This window comes from Nilaparvata lugens, chromosome 10, assembly GCF_014356525.2.
Source record: "Nilaparvata lugens isolate BPH chromosome 10, ASM1435652v1, whole genome shotgun sequence".
NCBI classification, from domain to species: Eukaryota; Metazoa; Arthropoda; class Insecta; order Hemiptera; family Delphacidae; genus Nilaparvata; species Nilaparvata lugens.
The window spans coordinates 37,894,339-37,916,079 of NC_052513.1; the positions used below are offsets into that span (position 1 = coordinate 37,894,339).

Consider the following 21,741-nt stretch of genomic DNA (forward strand, 5'->3'; position numbering starts at 1 on the left):
TGTTACAGAAACCTGGAGTACAGTAGCTGTGGTCTCTTCTATTTGTAAAAGCAATATAATTCCAGTAATTAGAAGAAATAAAATTCAACATATTTCCAATAATAGCAATATATTAAACTATCGGCTTTCTTCAAAACGGAATCAATGCTTCTCATACGGTCATTGACATGAAATGTGTATTATATTACAGCAACGGATAATATTTGTCTACTATCGAAAGGATTAATAGTGAACAGAAATTAAAAGAACTTCACCAAATGAAAAATGCTTTCATTTATCGTTCTTCATCAAATATTATGTGTATTGTTACAACGAATAATGTGTTGTGTATTATCAGAACAAATCGATTCGAAAATGGATCTTTCAATATAGTAAACACTTCAAATTTAATATACAAATGGAATAAAGCCACACATATATCGTCTAATTCTACAGTTTCATTTGGTACAGAACAATGGTTCTACAACATTGAAAGTGACTCAGTCGAATTTTTAATACTCAAATCGTGTAAAAATGAGTAGATTTCAAGTTATAATAATCAAATTTGAATTAAATAAATGAATAGATAAAATGAATGAAATAGATGTTTATTTCCCAAAAAAAAAACTAAAACTACAACATCAATTACACAAAATATTAGATAAATTACAATATTACATACAATAGCTAGTTACAAAAAATTATTATAATGTGTCCTTTACTTGTTTAGTTTTTTCTGTGTGGAAATTGACCTACTCCACTATGGCGTACCATGTTCAAGAGTAGGTTTTGTTTGTTTTTTTTTGTGCGTATTATTAATAAGTTAGTGTTTAGCAAGCAATTAGGTGGTTACTTGTTTGAAATAATGTTTTCTATGTTCTGTCTTCCCTTGCTCATCAACCAATTGTGTACTATTGTTTTGAACTTTCTAGGATGATTAATCTGTTTAACATTGCAAGAAGTAGATTATATGATTTTGGTGCTAAATGATTGAAATGTCTCTGGTATAGTGCCTTCCTTGCAACACTGGTGATGAGAAGATTCCTGTATCTGGTGTTGTGGTTGTGGTTTCTGGTTTGAAATGTTGTTGGGTTCTTGTGTAATCTGCATAGTATCTCCTTGGAGTAAAGCTGTCTTGGATCCATCACGTCAAACTCATTGAATAGCTGTTCTGATGAATAGCGTGGAGGCTTCTGGTTGATGACCCTCATGATAAGCTTCTGTACCCTGAGGAGCGGTTCGATGTGCAAGAAGCTTGCACCTCCCCATCCCACAATCCCATACAGCATGAGGGACTGTGCTAGAGAGAAGTAGATAACTCTTAAACATCCCTTGTCGACCAGTGTCCTCAGAATCCTGAATCTGCAGATGGTCTTCCTCAGTCTCCCGCATAATTCATTGAGATGATGATCTCAGCGCAGAAAACAGTCCACTGTAACTGCCAGGTATTTCTGTGACTGTTTCCTGTGAACGGTGTATGAAGTGTTATGTATATTGTATGAATTATAAGAGCTTATAAACTAATATTTTTGTCAAGTTTTGAAACTTATTTATTCTCCCACATGCTTCAACCATGTGTGCTCATTGTAATAAATCTCTATGGAAATTGGTCTCAGGCCTGGAGGTGATAAGGAGATGAAATATCTGGATATTTGTGTCAATATCATATATCGTGATATTGACACGTGTTATATCGTGATATATTCGTGTCAATATCGTATCAATTTGAATAATAATCCACTGTTTCTACAGCTTTGTCATTGAATATGAAATGGTATTTCTGTGCATTCTGGAGCGAGACAGCATCTGAGAGGTGGTCATCTGATTGATATATCACCACAGTTACACTGCTGGTCTCCACGCTGTGCAGATTGCTCTAGATCATCTCTCATTTCAAATCATTCTGATCGAAATATTCCACTCCATAAAAGATTAGAAACTTGGCTGGTTTAGTAGTGCCTTTGATTAATCAAATTCTTCTAGTCGAATATTTTATTGTGAGCTGCCTTATTTGATGAATTCATATTAAATGTTGTTTATTGAATCAATGAATTATTAATATGACACTAGGATTGAAGCCCGGTTGCCCAAAAGCCATAACCAATCAGAGAAGGCTTCTCCGAAAAGAAGTCTTCTCCGATTGGCTCTCGTGATATTCAATCATGATTAAAATTCAATTCAACAGGCTTTTGTGCAACCGGAGCTCAGTGTTTTTTTTTAATTCCAATCAATTTTATCAGCCATAATTTTCATAATATAAATATATAACACAGCACTGTATATACGCTCCTGACTCTAGATTAGAATTCCCTGTTATAGGCTCTATCCACAACATGTGCCTTATATTATTGATGATGTAGCTCGGCTAGAGCGTTGAGTTGGGGGGGTCTTGTTGAGGGGTGCCAAGGGGGACTAGGGGAGCCAGAAGGGATCCAAAGGGGGACGTAACAAGCAGCTTAATATGATAGGGGCCTCGGAGAGATGCCGAAATTTTGAATTGATCGTGCGCTGGGGCCAAATTCCAAATTCCAAATATAATGCAGCTCGTCCGTTTTCCGGGGTTGCTTCAGAATTTTGGATGGTTAAGTGGGAATATGGGTTGAGGCATGTATAGGTATGAATGGGTTGAGTAGGGTAGGATATGAACAATTCTAATATAATATGTAACTTGTCAGGCTAAGATTCTTTGTTTCATAGTAGATATTTCAACACACTCACTTTTTTGGTTGAGGAATGTGTAAAAAAGTCCACTCCTGAAAAGAAGCTACATTGCCTATATCATTGATCTATGTGGTTACATCACAATATTATATTATCGTTATCAAATTTGCATCCAATCTTTATTCTTATCAATTAATCCAGGGCTCTCCAACCTACGGCCCGCGGGCCACATCCGGCCCGCGGATGGATTTTGTCCGGCCCGCCAAGAGTTATTGCAACATATTTTTAAAAGTATATATCTATACACATTTTTGACAACAACTGTGAGTTCAGTACTCTTCTCTTACTAGCCACTCCATTTAAACAAGCAGCGATCAACCATTGTGAGATATTAGCAAATGGTCTGCACGGACTGTACATGTCCCTGTTTGAACGCTACAAAGAAGGTAACATACTTCCATTTTACAGTTCTCTCCCAGAAAAAGACTTTTAAAATATAAAAAACTATGCTCGAGCTATGTTTTCTCTTTTTGGATCTACCTACAAGTGTGAGCAGACATTTTCAAAAATGAAGTTTGTTAGATCCAAATACTTTCTTGTCAGATGAACATTTGAAATCAATTTTAATGATCGGAACCATAAAGTTTGATCCTAAATGGGCGGACAATTCAAGTGGAAAACAAATTATCACTAAAAATGAGTCTCTTTTAGCATGATAGCTTTTTATAAATTCATGCATTGTCAAGTTTTTTTATGAGCTTTTTACACTCAATAAATTGGACTTTGTATTAGAATTAAATTAATTGGTTTGTTCCTTCCTACTTGAACATACTTAAAACTCCTCATATTATATAATAATTGCACACATCCCAAATCCCCCGTCGTGTGTGTCCCCACAAGTCAAATTCCACGTACATCCTTGTTATTGGCCCTCTAAGCCTCCCAAGAATTAACAATGTGGCCCTTGGATAAAAAAGGTTGGAGACCCCTGAATTAATCTATTATACTTTGTTAAATTCGTTGAATTATTGACAATACTATCCAATGTAAAGTAGTGTATGAAGCTAGTATAAAAATTGAAAAATACATGAATTAAAAACTCTAATATAATTCAATCTAATCTCTCTTACTCTCTTACTCACTGTCTCTCTTACTCTCTTTCTCAATCACAGCCTACTATCTTCAATGCGATTCCTTTTCATTATGCTTTTTTGCATAATTCTTCTTCAATTCATAAACTTCTTTCCTCTATAACTCATTTATCGCAACTTTTAAGCACTCTCACATTCTTTTTCTCTTTCTGTCTCTAACACAATCTCTCTCTCCATTCTCTTTCTCTCTCCACTCTTACTCTCTTCCCCTCTCAGCAGTGGATTTGATTCAATTCCGCATCACCATCTGTCATAGCTCATCAGGGGATCTTTTGTTCCTCTCACAAAAGAGCTGTCAACTGTCTGAGTTTTCCTGTCAATACTCAATATTCCTTCCGCCCAATTATTGTCATAATTGTTCGAATCGTGTTAATTAGAGTCGCTCCTATTCAATCAGTTGAGTTTTTTCCATCCTCAAAATTCCTATTGACTCGAAGGTCCATGGAAACCCGAGTTCTATTGCCCCGATTCTACGAATCTCTATTGGAGTAAATTTCCAAAAAAACTTGAATCACCATTCCAAATCACAATTGAAGTGGATTTCCATAAAAAGTGTAATTCTCATTTATCAATTCAGCGATTGATGGTGATTCTCATAAGAACCGAAGTCTCCGTGCAATCGGCAAATCATTTTAGTAAAAACTGTAATCATCATATTGTATCACCATTATTGGCGGTATAGCATGATTGGCTCTATTGTATTCTGGCAGACTCTCTATTATTTTGTTACTCTCTGTTCATCCCAATTGATGTCCCATTAAACTACCCTCTCATACAAAAGGAGTGTATCAGATCGTCAAGCTTTCATTTCATCAAGTACTCATATTCTGTCCATTTGCTGAGATACTGAAACAAATGAGAAGTTGAGCCATTTATTTCGTCAAGTTTCACGGCATCAAGTTCTCATTGCAGGCTGATACTGTTTTATATAAAAGTCATGAGCTTATTTATCACTTTCATATGGTTTTCATGTGTGACCAAAGCAAAATACTATCCATTTTTACTTTCCTTGCCCTATTACCATAGGTAAGGAAAGTATTGCTTTCCGAAAAAAATTAAGGTACCCCAATTTTCAAATTTCTATACGTTTCAAGGTACCATGAGTGTGTGTGTGTGTGTGTGTGTGTGTGTGTGTGTGTGTGTGTGTGTGTGTGTGTGTGTGTGTGTGTGTGTGTGTGTGTGTGTGTGTGTGTGTGTGTGTGCATGAGTGTATGTGCGTCTGTGTACATGATATCTCATCTCCCAATTAACGGAATGACTTGAAATTTGGAACATAAGGTCCTCACAATATAAGGATCCGACACGAATAATTTCCATCAAATGCAATTCAAGTTGGCGGCTAAAATGGAGAAAATGTTGTCAGAAAAGGGTTTTTCGCGATTTTCTCGAAAACAGCTCCAACGATTTTGATTAAATCCATACCTGGAATAGTCATTGATAAGCTCCATCAAGTGCTGCAAGTCCCATATCTGTAAAAATTTCAGGAGCTCCGCCCCATCTAGGTAAAGTTTGATTTTAGATGCTCAATTATCAGGCTCCAGATACAATTTAGACAGAAAATCTTGAGTGGAGAAGATTAAGCATGAAAATCTCTACAATTAATGTCCAGTAATATTTTCACCTAGAATTGAAAATAAGCTCAAAAATCGAGAAAATTTGATTATCAAATTGCAAACTGTTGGCATCTGTTGATCCTATTGAATGATTCACTATGAAGAGATAGCAGACCTCGTATGTCCCCAGCGTTATAGTCCTGTCACCACCTGGCTTAGATCTTTGTTTATAAGAAGACTTGAGATGCGCATGAACACTAGCGTCGGGTGATCAATTTTCATAACGGCAAGGAAAGTTGTGTGAGTGCGCCACACCAGATTTTTGAATCAGTTCTTGTTCTGGCACTCAATGAATGTTAAATACTTATTTAATCACTTTTATTTACTTATCTACATCGTTGCATACTAGTTAGGTATTAACTAGAAGAAGCATAACTATATGAAGAAGCTGGTGAGTCTGAGTAGAGGTCAGGTCAAGCAGGACATGGCCACTTCAGGAGGGACCGCGTCAAACTGGGCTGGCGACAAAGTGGACTGAGGACAAACTGGGCTGGTTTTCCAGCTAAGGAATACAGCCCAGTTTGACGGCGTGCAACTTTGTCGTTCAGTGACAAAATCTCAGGAGTGCCAGTTTGTCGTTGCATGCATCGCCAAACTGGCATTCTAAGGAATGCAGCCCAGTTTGATGGCGTGCAACTTTGTCGTTCAGTGACAAAATCTCAGGAGTGCCAGTTTGTCGTTGCATGCACCGCCAAACTGGCACTCTAAGGAATGCAGCCCAGTTTGACGGCGTGCAACTTTGTCGGTAGCCCACTTTGTTGTCAGCCCAGTTTGTCGTCAGCTAGTTTGTCATCGTCACCTCCAGGAAACATCTCTACACAATTGGACTCAAAAATGAAAGTCAGATGTGTAGACTCTGTAATCAGTGTGAAGAGACTGCCAAGCATATCATACTGGATTGCAAAAGACTTGGAGCTAGAAGAAGGGCTCTGTTTGGCTGCAAGCAGCCAGGTGAGGAATTGGATGTTAGTATAAGGAAAAACCTCCTGGACCTTGTGAAGGACACAGGTATTGGTTTGCCCAACTGAAATACTTTGGGACACACAACAAGCTTCGGTTGGCGTGTGAGGTTCTTTGAACCTTTGGATCCTTGAATCCGTCCTTTCAAAAACATAAACATGGGTTAGGGAGAAGTTGGTAAAAGGTTGAAAATGACATAATCATAAGCTGGATTTTATTATGACGTGTGAATATTAATTTGAGTTTCTACTAAACCTTTGGAAATTCAAAAAAAAAAAACAGAATAAAATTATCATTATTATTCTTCCTGATAGATTAGATATAACCAAAGAAATTGAAATATTTACCCAGATTAATAATAACAATTTAAAAACATGTAGTAACCTTTCTGTTTCTAGTAGTTTTTGTGAACAGTAGACCTCGCGCAGATATCCACACTGATACACTGACTATTTATTTGATCAGATCATGCTTACACAAGATTTAATTATCATATAACGCTTTCCGGAATTTAGCGCGAGAAAACCAGAAGACATCTAGGCGCCCAGAGGAGCTGTTATAAGCTCTTTGCATCCTATTTAATAGTGCATAAAAATTGCATTCAATGAGGCATGCAATTTATAGTCTACACAGCTGCTAATATTTTACCAAGTTACATTGAGATATTGAATTGCATGCGTCATGGCATTCAATTTATAGTCGACTCGACAGCTGATTCATGATGAATAATTCTATAGTCTGATTTTCACTCTAATATTGACGTATGAAGGAGGCTCCTTTTTCCTTTTATATTATCCTTGAAATGCAAAATTTCCAAAAACCTTGTATATACGTCGACGCGCAATTTAAAAAGGAACATACCTGTCAAATTTCATGAAAATCTATTACCGCGTTTTGCCGTAAATGCGCATCATATAAACATTTAAACATTCAAACATCTAAACATTAAGAGAAATGCCAAACCGTCGACTTGAATCTTAGACCTCACCTCGCTCGGTCAATGAAACATTTCAACTACTAGTTTCAGTCCACTTCGGTTATTTTCAAGTTTTAATAAAGTAGCCCATAAATGTGAAGTGATTTTAACCTAGATTTTTTGTCTTCGATAGAACCAACCAATTCCTCAAAACCCATTATAATCTATCCAAGTCCTGCACTCCAATATGCTAATGCCTTAACATGGTCTTCCTATCCTTAATTCCTTACAGAGGATCAACTCAGGTTTAACAGGGCACATGTGATCAAGAGACTGAGGAGAATATTATCCTTATGGACGCAAAATAGACAGCTGGATGGTGTCCTTCAAGATTAACTCCTACTGTCATGATTGGTGGAATGGGAAGCTGGGATGTTATTTACAATGAATGCTGACAATTCAAAGTGAATTCCATTGCTTCCAGATCAACTTAAACTGACAGCTATGGTTAAATGGCAAGCATTGATGTTATATACAAGGAATGCTGACAATTCAATAAATTTTATAAAATAACTTGATCGATTCAATATGGAGTGATAATTAAGTGTTATATTTAAATATAGTTTGGTGTTTTAAGTTCTCTAAATTCAAAATGTTTAGCTTATATATATATATATTTGGACGAAAATTGAACTTGAACGTTTTACAGAAGAAACATAACCTAGTTTTTGGACATTTTATTAATTTATCAAAATTTGGGAATGGAATAGATTTGGGCCAAGCCTGTTGTTCCTTCCTAATCATATTTAAATGATTTGTGATTCTGTCCACGAATAAATAAATAAATAAAATGAATTTCATTGATTCCAGGTCAACTTAAGCTGACAGCTCTGGCTAAATGGCAAGAGAATATCATAGAGAAACAATAGCGTATGTAGATATCCCATGGTATAGGGCGTTAATGTCGCATCTTTTACTGTTATCTCAAGCCGATTACTGTCGATTTTCACTGTTTATCATAGAGAAACAATAGCGTAAGTAGATATCCCATTGGATAGGGCGTTAATGTCGCATCTTTTACTGTTATCTCAAGCCGATTACTGTCGATTATTGTCGATTTTTACTGTTTATCATAGAGAAACAATAGCGTAAGTAGATATCCCATAGGATAGGGCGTTAATGTCTCATCTTTTACTGTTATCTCAAGCCGATTACTGTCGATTATTGTCGATTTTTACTGTTTATCATAGAGAAACAATAGCGTAAGTAGATATCCCATGGGATAGGGCGTTAATGTCGCATCTTTTACTGTTATCTCAAGCCGATTACTGTCGATTATTGTCGATTTTTACTGTTTATCATAGAGAAACAATAGCGTAAGTAGATATCCCATGGTATAGGGCGTTAATGTCGCATCTTTTACTGTTATCTCAAGCCGATTCCTGTCAATTATTGTCGATTTTTACTGTTTTGTTGGGGTAAGAGTGTATGAACGGCACAATATGAGAGACTGCCAGCGTCATAAAGCTTCACGGAAAAGAACTACGTGGACTATAGGCTTGAGATAACAGTAAAAGTTACGACATTAACGCCCTATACCATGGGATATCTACTTATGCTATTGTTTCTCTATGATAATATGCTATTAATAAGGTATGCTGACAATTTATAGTGAATTCTAATGTTTCCAGATCTACTTAAGCTGACAGCTTTGGTTAAATGGGAAGCAGTAATGCTATTCACAAGGAATTCTGTCAATTTACAGTGGGACTCACTGTACACATATGGGATCCGATTAAGAGATTACAACACTAGCGCTAGCGCCGGCTGGTGGCGAATCATGGAATTAAGGCCACTCTATGGTGAGATTCACTGTAAACTGTCACAGTATTGTTTGAATGGGGAGCAGTGGAGTAATTCATAAGCAATGCTGACTGTGCAAAGTAAATCTCACCGCATACTATCGATCCCACGTAAGTATAATCACATTAGATGGAGTGAAATGCGAATAATTGAAAAGTGAGATAAAGGATTGGAAGGGAGTTGTGCGGGTGGTACTACAGTATTAGAATGGCTACTCATTGTACACACATGCTCGTCATGCAAGTTTTTCGATCATCGGCGAAGTGTTTCGATCAAAATTCCTCGAGATTAGGCTAAGATTTTTGATATTTTTCCATCGCCGCTCTATATTTGAGGTTGAATTATCTTCTTTGTTGACCGAATGTAGTGAGGTTTATGTTTTAACTCGGTTTATGATGTTATTGTCTACAACCAATATCATAACCACCTCTAATACTAGTAGTTCTGTGAACAGTAGACCTCACGCAGTATTCTCACCCACAAGTACCTGATTGAAACTATAGACCTAATAATAGTCACTTTCAGTTCAAGAACAAAGTATGGTATGATATACAATGTAACATGAGTAAAAGGAAATTGCGTGCCCTATATAGAAGAACGAAAAAACATAACTTTCAGGCTAGTCTCTTAGAAGAATATCTACTGAGGAAAAGAGAACACAAAGATTTGTTAAACCATAAGAAAACCCAATATTACGACGAATTAAAAAGAAAAATCACTGAAGTGAAAAGTAGCAAGGATTTCTGGGAAGCAGCAAAAATTTTCAGGGGTAAACAACATAATGATAATAAAATTTCCTTGGAACGTTGGGTTGAATTCCTAACAACAAAATATCGAATTGATAGGAATGATTCTTTAGAGAACGTAAGTCACCTATTTCAAGACGCCCTTCACCCCTTTCTTGATAGAGAATTCGATAAATGCGAATTTATGAGAGCACTTAAGATGGCAAAGAACAGAAAAGCTCCAGGAAATGATGGAATAGGTTATGAATTATACAAGGCCCTACCCACGGTTTGGATAGATACTCTGTTGATGTTCTACAATAGAATTTTCTGTGATGAAGTCATTCCTTCTGAATGGACAGAAGTTAAAATGTTCTTCCTGTACAAAAAAGGAGATAGACTGAACCCGAAGAATTATAGAAGCTTAGCGTTGATCAATAGTACTTTGAAACTATTTACGGGTATGTTAGAGCGGAGATTGACATTATGGGCGGAGAGTGGAAGTGTTCTCCCCGAGTGCCAGAATGGATTTCGCAGAAGTCGCGCTTGCTCGGATAACATTTTCACCCTCCAATCACTCATATACTGCCAGGTGCATGTAAGGAACAAGAAGCTATATGCTTTATATGTTGATTTTGCTTCTGCGTTTGATTCTGTACCCCATTCGCTTCTGTGGTATGAGTTAGGAAAGCTGGGGGTCAGTTCAAAGCTATTGAGAATATTAAGTGGTATTTACACTTCGGCCGCGACCATCATAGACAAGGGCAGTGAACAATCCGAGCCAATATCGGTCACAAAAGGCATTTTGCAGGGGGATTCTGTCAGTCCGCTTCTCTTTTCTCTCTATTTACATGACATTGATGATTTTTTCAGGAAAAAAAATTTAAATGGGATTAGAATGAGTGAAAGGGATGACATTCTCATGCTGCTCTTTGCAGACGATATAGTTATTTTGGCTGATTGCGAATCTGATTTGAGAAATAAACTGAAATGTCTTGCAGAATATTGCGAGTACAAAAAGCTCTCAGTCAATATAGATAAAACAAAAATAGTGCCTTTCCACAAAAGAGGATTAAAGAGAAATTTATCATTCTGGCTAGGAGAAAGTAAAATAGAAATAGTCAAGCAGTACAATTACTTGGGAGTTATTTTCAGTAAAGATGGAAAGTTTCGGCAGCATAGCAGATAACTGAATCTAAAGATCAAATCAACTGGAGAATCAGTGATGAATATTCTCAGAAAAGCTAAGTCAAATGTATGGGATAGTAAGATGAAGCTTTACGATTCTGTCGTTCTACCCGCTTTGATGTACGGCTCGGAAGTATGGGGGTTCCACAACCTTGAAGTATTAGAGAGGGCTCAATTACAATTCTTAAAAAAGCTATTCTTTTGAGCCAATGCACGCCGAGTTGGGGAGTACGTTTAGAGACAAATAGAATCAAACTAAACTTTGATGTACTTTGTAGAGGCCTGAAATTTCTTAGAAGAGTGCTGTCTATGCCTAACAATAGGTACCCTTCTATTTGTTTAAAGACACTGGCAAGCTTGGCAGCAGATGAGTCGACGGAGGCAGCTAATAAATCGGATAACTGGTTGGTTCAGATAAAAAGACATATAGCTTTGTCCGGGTATCAGTTGGAATTAGCGAATGAGCTTTCTCTTGATGGGATACTTTTTGACTCTCTGACAGATATTTTGGAGGGGTATGCAGGAGTTCTATTCCTCGAAGATCAAAGATTGGCGTTAGATTCAGCAACCTGTCCCCTTTATAGAAAAATAAATCCTCTTTTAAATCTAGGAGAGCAGCTCAGGATGAATATACCATTTGCAAAAACTAGAATTCTTACCCAGCTGCGACTAGCATCAGACAAGGGAGTATACCTGTTTAAGAATAGAGGAGTTTGGATTAACTCTACTAGAAACTGCCCTATTTGTAATTACGGGGAATTAGAAACTCTAGAACATTTTTGTTGCGCTGCCCCATGTATAGAGGATGTAGAATACAATTTCTGGATATATATTGTCGAAATACACTGAATACGGATACCTTAAAATTATTACCTGTGAAGAATGAGCATACAAAATCATACAGGTCGAGCAAAAATCCCGATGTAGATAATTTACGGGACTGCGTCTCTAATAAGTTCTGAAGGATTAAAATACGGTATTTGAACCAAATATCGTTCAGAATATATTTCGAGATCAGAGTCTTGTCGGGTTTAAGCTCTATTGTAGGAATTTATATGATCTATGGCTGCCACTGCTGTACAATTGATGTGTTCGCTCCAAAGTCGAGGTAGGTAACAGATAAAAGCTGATATATGAGCAGGTAAGGACAAAGAATAAATATCTTGATCTGACCCCACTCGCTACATCCACTTAGACCTGTTCCAATATCCAGCTTAATTCAATTATTTCAATGATCGTATTCGATCAAGAATAAATATCTTGATCTGACCCCACTCGCTACATCCACTTAGACCTGTTCCAATATCCAGCTTAATTCAATTATTTCAATGATCGTATTCGATCGGTTCTTGATGATATAGAACGTATCAGAAACAATAATTGACAGGCTTAAGAAATAATCGAACTCAGAAAGCGAATTAACAAAACTGAAATATATTACAATAAAATATGTAATCATACAGTGCAGATTCAGGATTTGATTTACAGGTTGATAATAATTTGGCATTAACAGAATAGTTAAAAATTTTCTTGTGCTTGCATGATACCATGCGTGATTCAACAGAATTTTACAATTGATAAAATTGAACGGTTTTGAAAAAATAGTGAAAGAATGAATTATAAAATATTTTTTTTTTAAATTGCTCGGGGTCGTGGTTCTGGCAGCGGAGGATAGTTAATCAACTACAAATTCTTATGAATTTAATATGAATAAATTCTAGACTCTTAAGTGCTAAAGCGCTTGTCGGCGTGGCCAATAATTTAACGAAGAAAAATTTATGTTTTTCTGCACTGAAATATTTTCGAAGCGTAGATTGGGGCCCCTTATGACTTATAACTCACGTGAAATTCCTTGGTAGTCGTGGTTTTCTTCTTTAGATCAAAAATCGTTTGATCGGCGGCAATCCAGGCTTCAATTTCAGCACGTGGGGAATTTTAATTTAAATATCTCCTTCACCGAATTAATTAAGGGATAGTTTACTTTAAGCTTTTAAATTTATCGATTGATGAAAACAGAAATTTATAAATAACAAATAGATTGGCCTAAAATATCGGCTCACAAATAAAACATTTAAAAATCGAACAAGAAATTTTACAAATAGGTCTTTGGTAACTATAAAAAGAGATCTACACGGTAAGGATTTCAAAAGGGAAGTGCTGCTGTTTTCTCTAAGCTTTTAGGCTAGACCTTGCTTCTCGGAATCTCAATGTAATAATTTGCATAAAAATTTGCCATTGGTAGAACGCTTGTGACGTAAACATGACGTCAGTGGCAAGCAGTAGAATACAATTCCTTTAATTACAATAATAATTTAATTTATGTAATTCTTAAAACTGCTTAATCTTATAGACATAGTTCCTCTCATACAATGTACATGTGCTAGTGTAACTGATAAGGCAGGGTTGTTGTCTGATAATAGATTAACATGTGTTGCTTTCAAACGATCACCGTCTTGGTGCTATTTCTATGCACTGTGATTGGTTTAGACCTACCAAAGAGATTTAATTACCATGTGGTTCAGTTGAATTAAATTATTAATAAATTAATATTCTTGTACAATTTTTATTAGGTTTGAGATTATTATAATTAATTTCTGCCATTTTATCAATAATAGAATTTCATGCTATGACCTATTTAGTTACAATAAGACCTGACGCATAATACAATTTCTTAAATAATAAATAATTTCAACAATAATACATACATTTTATTTTTTTTATTTTGAAATTCTTGATCCTTTATTGATAGTTTTATAATTTTTAGGAATGATATTTTACCTTGCATGAGAACCGGTATGATATTTGACAATGCTTTGAATCAGTCAGCTGCGTTCGAACTGTTTTAAAAACATCTGATCGATAGTAAACAAGTGTAACCTCAAAATCAGTGAGCAATTCGTAAATAATTTGTGCTTTATTCGCAAAATAATTATAATTTTATTGAATAATTTTCCTAGAAAAATATTCAGTACAGAACGGTACTCTTATCTAATATACAGTTATTGATAAGTAAGCTTTATCGCTCGGTCGCTAACTATTCCTTTAGCAAATTCTTTCATTTTAAAAGGTAATCACAATTTTTCTCTCTTCTCATGAGATCTATTTGAAAAATTCATCACACAAAAGCCCCCAGGATATTTTAAATAGGTAATTGGGAGACGAGTCGAAACAATGACTATTTGAAAAATCCGATATTGTGATGAATACACTATTTCATCTCCTTACTTCTACGAAAACTCAACACTTAACACTAAAAACAATATATCGTGCACTTTTGGCTACGAAAAATAAATAATTGATTGTTCCTTTCATTGGATACAATCGAAATACAATAATTAATGAGGTCTCTTTGGATCCTTCATTAAAACAACTCCACAACTTCCATTCACGGGTGGCTTATGAGCAGACCCATAACTATAACAACTATACAAGATTTCACATATTACTTCTTAAGATTTGAATAGTATTTGCAACAAATATAGACTTTCATCATTTTTTCATGGTTATTACAAGTTTCGACTCTTTGGTTTGGCTTTTACATAAATTGGGTGAGAGTGTGATTTTACTTCGGTGACTTGACAATCGTCTACCGTTTGACTCGAGCAATTCCTTATTTGCGCTTAGTACGTTGCGTACAAACAGGGTTACACTTGAAATGGCTTTCTTGATTTTTATCAATGTTGGTTACAAATATTAAGTCCTTAAGATTATATTTATCAATTTGAATTACAATTCATGATCTTTTGATGCAACAGTAATAAATTTCACATTTAAAGGTAAGAATTTCATTTTCTTTGGAGTTTTTTAGAGATACATTCATATATGACATAGAACATGCGCATTTCGTGCAAATTAACATAAATATATATTTTTGGTTGGTTTTTGCTTATGATTTCACATTAAATAATATGTTACATTAATAATTGAATAACGATATTGCTTGGATTCTATTAATATTGACTCTAGGATTTCGTACACATTGGTTGGTGGGATGAAGAAAATTATCGAACAGGCTTTGATTCTGAATAGATTTTTTTTTTCTATCGATTCTGTATTTCGAGGTTAGATTTACACATTTTTTCAAATAAACTTTGTTTATTTTCTTTCTTCCTATTCACTACTAATTTCATGTTATTTCTAATTTATAATTATTTTCTGTGGATAATATAATTTTTTGTTTCTGTTTTCCAGTTGTGCAGATGATATTAGACGATTGTTTCGGTGATGACTGTAGCACGAGACTGATGGCTTGATCAGGTTGGTAAATTTTTAGAGTTGTTTTGTAGTTTTATTTTCTTCTGTTATTAGAGTTGATAATAATTTCTTCATTCGATGTGGATTTATAATGTTTCCTTATTAGCTGAGATGCGGCGAAGTTTAGGTTATGTTGATGGATTAAGCTGTAGTAGAAAGATGCTAGTTTGCAAAGATGTGATTCAATGGGTAGGCTGTGATTATGACAAGTTTGATGATTTATGTATTCACAAACGTAGCTTCCAAATTAATTCAAAAATTATTCCTTAAGCCCCCATCTAAATTTGATTTCAGTATTTGTTTCAAGTTTTCCTTCCAATTTGCAACTATCCGTTTTATCAAACTTGGTTTAAAACGAATGTGCCGGTGGTGTAGATCGATTCTTACAAACTCGTTTCCTCTTTGTTGGCCGGTAACATGCAGTTTGATCTTTTTAAACCTCACATGCCGGTGGTGTCTGTGTGCCTTTCCAAATGATATTTTCCTTTTTTGCATGCCGGTGTACAGTTTGTTTGATTTCAACCGGACATGACTGCGGTGGTTGTAGGTTCTTCTTGATATGGTTTTTCTCCTATCATGCATGCTTGTAAAAGATTTGATGTACGATTTCAGCCTAACATGACGGCGATGTAGATAAATTTTTCTTGAGACCATTTTTCTTTTCCGTGGAGCTGCTATTTTACTTGTGTGTTGTTTTGATTTAGAGGTTTTTATTTTCAGTTGTGATTTCAATTTGTTGTGGGTTTCTGTTTCATTTCTATTGTTTAGGTGACTATCTTCATGGATGCTGGGTTTATATGTTGCAGGCGCTGTCCTCGGTGGATGGACGGTGATGTGGGCGGTCGGCGGTCCGGGCTGCTCTTCTACGCGGCGGGCAACGTCCTTGGACTCCTGGTGTCCAGCGCGCGGTGGTACGGGCAGTCCCTCTACCTGATGGATGTCGTCCTCGGCCTGGCGGGTGATGTCGGCTGGTCCCTCTCGGCGTTCTGCGGGGTGCGGCGCGACTTCAATCCTGACATTCTCGGTGGGTTGGTTTTCCCTACATGTGTTATGTTCGCTTGCTTGTTTGACTTTAACCACCTTTATTGTATCCTTCTCCACATGTATAGGTTTCTTAATGCTGACTTCAACGCTGATTTTTCCCATATGCATATCTTCAGATATCCTATCCAATCGGTTATTTGTTTCTAAAATTGATTTATCCAGACACTCAGCTAATTTTTTGATGGTTTTATCGGTGTCATGGAATGCTCTGTCCATTCGCTGGCTCAACTTCTCCAAACCCTGTTCGTTTACCTTCTTTACTTCTTGAACTTCCTTTTTTAATTCTTCCTTTGTTTGGTCGCTTTTTTCATTTAAGTTGTTTATTGCTTCCCTTGTTTGGTCGCTTTTTTCATTTAAGTTGTTTATTGCTTCCTTTGTTTGGTCGCTCATCTTGGTTATTGCTTTCAGGAGGGTGTCCATATCCATTGCGGGAGCGGGTGTATGGCGAACGGTTACCTTCTGGTTTTTTATCCGAGCAACGGTACGAGAAATGGGAGTTCCTGTCTCGGGGGCGTCGTCGTCCGTATGCTCTCCCGATGTTTCATCCTCCGGCTCTTGGGCTGCCGACGGATCTTCCACTAGGATGCAGCTCTCCTCCACCTGTGTTGAAGATAAATCATCCAGTACATTGGGATGGAAATCGGCGGCTGCGGTGATGGATGCGGACGGCGGCGAACAATCGGGTGAGATGTCCTCGGTGTCCGACAGACTTGGATTGACCTGGTCGTTTCCTGCCATGGTTTGTGAGAGAATAACGCGACGAACGTGTGCGGTGAATAAAAAACGTGAAAGTGTTGATGTGATATACAAAATAATTAATAAGAAATCCAATAGAAATTGTTATAGCTTCGTAGTGAGTGAAATACAGAAAAAGTGGTTTAGCAATGTGTTCAGTGATAAAATGAGTCAAGTTAGCAATATCGTTAACATAAAAATGACACGAACACACAGGATACACAGTGAACACTTATGCGGTAATACAGGTACGCCTCTTATAATTTATTATTATTATTATTATAAATATTTTATTCTTATAATTTCTTGCCGCAATTCAATATATAGGCTAGTGTTCTTTGCAAAATTTTATACAAAAGCAGTGATGCTCTGCTTGAATTCCACAATATATCTGTGATTTAATTTTACTTCCCTCTTTATGCTTTAAAAATTTTTAAAAATGTAAATAACTTCAATCCTCTTTTCTGTAAATATTTATAAATTGTTTCAATATAGACCTAATATTCTTCAAATAATATGACCTTTCTTATGATATCTCTTATACCTATGACTTATAGTACGACCAATTTTCGAATAACACAATAATAAAATTCTGAGTTCGATTTTTTCTCTAAAAATTCATCAATCGATAAATTTCTTTTCTGTTCAAAAATTGGGTATGGTACGTCTTGTTATTTTATATAACAGTGAACAGTTAATATTAAATTTGAAGAAATTCACAACCATGAATTTTTCACAAATTTTCCCGTTGTCAGCGCTATAGTATACTGAGCAACTAAATAATCCTCGCAGTCGATTATCCGCCTCTTCAATGCCTATCACTGTTGGGCGCCAAATCATGTGGAGCTCTTCCTGGGGGAGTCACTCTCACCTCCAAGGATAGGACAACACATGTAGGGTGAATCTTGTACTAAGTCAATGGTGTAGCGGCTATGAATTTGTAATTGCGTGCGTGGACGCTGAGTGAACACCAGACTGATTGACTCACTACAAGACTCAATACACTTGTCGGAATCGCGGGAGGCCTAAACGCTCGCTCACCCTTGATTCCTCTAATGACAAATTGTATAATGATGAAAATTTTTTATAAGTAGTGTAGCGATCGCTAAACACTGAATACGGATACCTTAAAATTATTACCTGTGAAGAATGAGCATACAAAATCATACAGGTCGAGCAAAAATCCCGAGGTAGATAATTTACGGGACTGCGTCTCTAATAAGTTCTGAAGGATTAAAATACGGTATTTGAACCAAATATCGTTCAGAATATATTTCGAGATCAGAGTCTTGTCGGGTTTAAGCTCTATTGTAGGAATTTATATGATCTATGGCTGCCACTGCTGTGCAATTGATGTGTTCGCTCCTAAGTCGAGGTAGGTAACAGATAAAAGCTGATATATGAGCAGGTAAGGACAAAGAATAAATATCTTGATCTGACCCCACTCGCTACATCCACTTAGACCTGTTCCAATATCCAGCTTAATTCAATTATTTCAATGATCGTATTCGATCGGTTCTTGATGATATAGAACGTATCAGAAACAATAATTGACAGGCTTAAGAAATAATCGAACTCAGAAAGCGAATTAACAAAACTGAAATATATTACAATAAAATATGTAATCATACAGTGCAGATTCAGGATTTGATTTACAGGTTGATAATAATTTAGCATTAACAGAATAGTTAAAAATTTTCTTGTGCTTGCATGATACCATGCGTGATTCAACAGAATTTTACAATTGATAAAATTGAACGGTTTTGAAAAAATAGTGAAAGAATGAATTATAAAATATTTTTTTTTTTAAATTGCTCGGGGTCGTGGTTCTGGCAGCGGAGGATAGTTAATCAACTACAAATTCTTATAAATTTAATATGAATAAATTCTAGACTCTTAAGTGCTAAAGCGCTTGTCGGCGTGGCCAATAATTTAACGAAGAAAAATTTATGTTTTTCTGCACTGAAATATTTTCGAAGCGTAGATTGGGGCCCCTTATGACTTATAACTCACGTGAAATTCCTTGGTAGTCGTGGTTTTCTTCTTTAGATCAAAAATCGTTTGATCGGCGGCAATCCAGGCTTCAATTTCAGCACGTGGGGAATTTTAATTTAAATATCTCCTTCACCGAATTAATTAAGGGATAGTTTACTTTAAGCTTTTAAATTTATCGATTGATGAAAACAGAAATTTATAAATAACAAATAGATTGGCCTAAAATATCGGCTCACAAATAGAACATTTAAAAATCGAACAAGAAATTTTACAAATAGGTCTTTGGTAACTATAAAAAGAGATCTACACGGTAAGGATTTCAAAAGGGAAGTGCTGCTGTTTTCTCTAAGCTTTTAGGCTAGACCTTGCTTCTCGGAATCTCAATGTAATAATTTGCATAAAAATTTGCCATTGGTAGAACGCTTGTGACGTAAACATGACGTCAGTGGCAAGTAGTAGAATACAATTCCTTTAATTACAATAATAATTTAATTTATGTAATTCTTAAAACTGCTTAATCTTATAGACATAGTTCCTCTCATACAATGTACACGTGCTAGTGTAACTGATAAGGCAGGGTTGGTGTCTGATAATAGATTAACATGTGTTGCTTTCAAACGATCACAATTTTTCTCTCTTCTCATGAGATCTATTTGAAAAATTCATCACAATTTAAACATTTAAACATTAAACATTTAAACATTTAAACATTTAAACATTTAAACATTTAACATTTAAACATTTAAACATTAAACATTTAAACATTAAACATTAAACATTTAAACATTAAACATTTAAACATTTAAACATTTAACATTTAAACATTCAAACATTTAACATTTAAACATTTAAACATTTAAACATTCAAACATTTAAACATTTAAACATTAAACATTTAACATTAAACATTAAACATTTAAACATTTAAACATTTAAACATTTAAACATTTAAACTTTAAACATTAAACATTTAAACATTTAAAATTTAAACATTTAACATTTAAACATTAAACATTTAAACATTTAAACATTTAAACATTTAAACATTTAACATTTAAACATTTAAAATTTAAACATTTAAAATTTAAACATTTAAACAGTTAAACATTTAAACATTTAAACATTTAAACATTTAAACATTTAAACATTTAAACATTAACATTTAAACATTTAACATTTAAACATTTAAACATTTAAACATTTAAAATTTAAACATTTAAACATTTAAACATTTAAACATTTAACATTTAAACATCCAAACATTTAAACATTAAGAGAAATGCCAAACCGTCGAATTGAATCTTAGACCTCACTTCGCTCGGTCAACAAGGTCGCGGCCTACGATATTGCAACGTCGCAGCGTAGGCCTGGAATCTAATACATGAATGGTGAAAAAATACCAGCTGATCTTCTTCACCAATCAAGTATTAGATTCTAAGCCTATACTGAGACGTTGCAATATCGTAGACCGCGCCCTTGTATTAGAGGTGGCTATGCTAATATAGTTGTTGATTTATTAGTCGATGGATTTTTATGATGATAAATATTGTCTACAGAAATAATTAAATGATAATTTAAAATTAAAATTGGATAATTAAAAAATGCATTAAATGAACTGAATAATGCTATAGAAATTATAATATTTTTGACTGGAATAAAAATAATTTTCAAAAGTTTTGGAATATTTTCATTACATGAAAGATTATCACGGAGATGGATGAATACAAATTCATACGTGAACTGAGTTTGTTAACAATTCAAACAGGTGACATTAGAAACTTATGGATGAGAAAATGGCATGAGGTCTACTGTTCACAGAACTACTAGTATCATCACAAATTGTAACTTCAGAAACTGTTGCTGGTGGGATGTTGTGATATCTATCCATAATGAAAACATTGGGTTGTCGAAAATTTAACTTATTTATTGTAAAAATCACAAACATTGTTACAATTTTTTTCAAAATTGAAACTGAATTTTTTTTTTAAATTGATGCTCATTTTTTTCAAAATTGAAACTCAATTTTTTGAAAATTAAAACTCATTTTTTTTTTTAAATTGAAACTCAATTTTTTCTTCAATTGAAACTTAATTTTTTTCAAAATTAAAACTCAATTTTTTTTTCAAAATTGAAACTCAATTTTTTTTTCAAAATTGAAACTCAATTCATAGTTTTAAATTTCTCACCCTGAAGATTACACCATCGGTGTTAAAACAATGTTTGTGCTTTTACAACAAATAAGTTATATTTTTGACAACAATTCAGTGTTTTCATTACGAATTGTAATTTCTCAGTGGTTTCTTCATTGTTATTGGTTGTTCATTGTATGTAAAAAGCTGTTGTCAAACAACTGTTTTTCGATCCCAGCCTTTAGCGTGAATGTCTTTTTCGTTTGAAAACAGTCTGTTCAAACAAGCTTGACACTTTTGTCCTGTCGTTGGTAGCCATCACTTACAAATCAAAATTATTTCTTCAAATTGATAAATTTATTACATAATATTCTGGTAAAAACATCAAACTTTATGTTCAAAAAACAAAACTTAGATGACACGTGACAAAATCAGTTACATGCACGGTTCAGCAGAACTCAGTCTCCAAACTCTGAACGAAAATTGTCAGGCGTTTTCTTCTACATGGGAGGGAAGTTTCTTGCTAGA

The 21,741-nt window shown here is 35.0% G+C and overlaps 1 protein-coding gene across 1 annotated transcript; it reads left to right on the forward strand.

Annotated features, from left to right (window-relative positions):
• The first annotated feature begins 15,575 nt into the window (after positions 1-15,575).
• Positions 15,576-17,606, forward strand: LOC120353370. Its single transcript, XM_039436803.1, has 2 exons — positions 15,576-16,334; positions 16,763-17,606. The coding sequence occupies exons 1-2, from the start codon at positions 16,091-16,093 to the stop codon at positions 17,008-17,010; spliced, it is 492 nt and encodes a 163-aa protein (XP_039292737.1). The 5' UTR covers positions 15,576-16,090; the 3' UTR covers positions 17,011-17,606.
• Positions 17,607-21,741: the final 4,135 nt, after the last annotated feature.

What these genes read in the sequence shown, in the direction of transcription:
- LOC120353370 (XM_039436803.1), top strand. Translation starts at nt 16,091, where the DNA reads ATGGATGCTGGGTTTATATGTTGCAGGCGCTGTCCTCGGTGGATGGAC. An exon ending in CTTCAATCCTGACATTCTCG is followed by an intron (nt 16,335 to 16,762) that starts GTGGGTTGGTTT and finishes TATTGCTTTCAG; the next exon opens with GAGGGTGTCCATATCCATTG.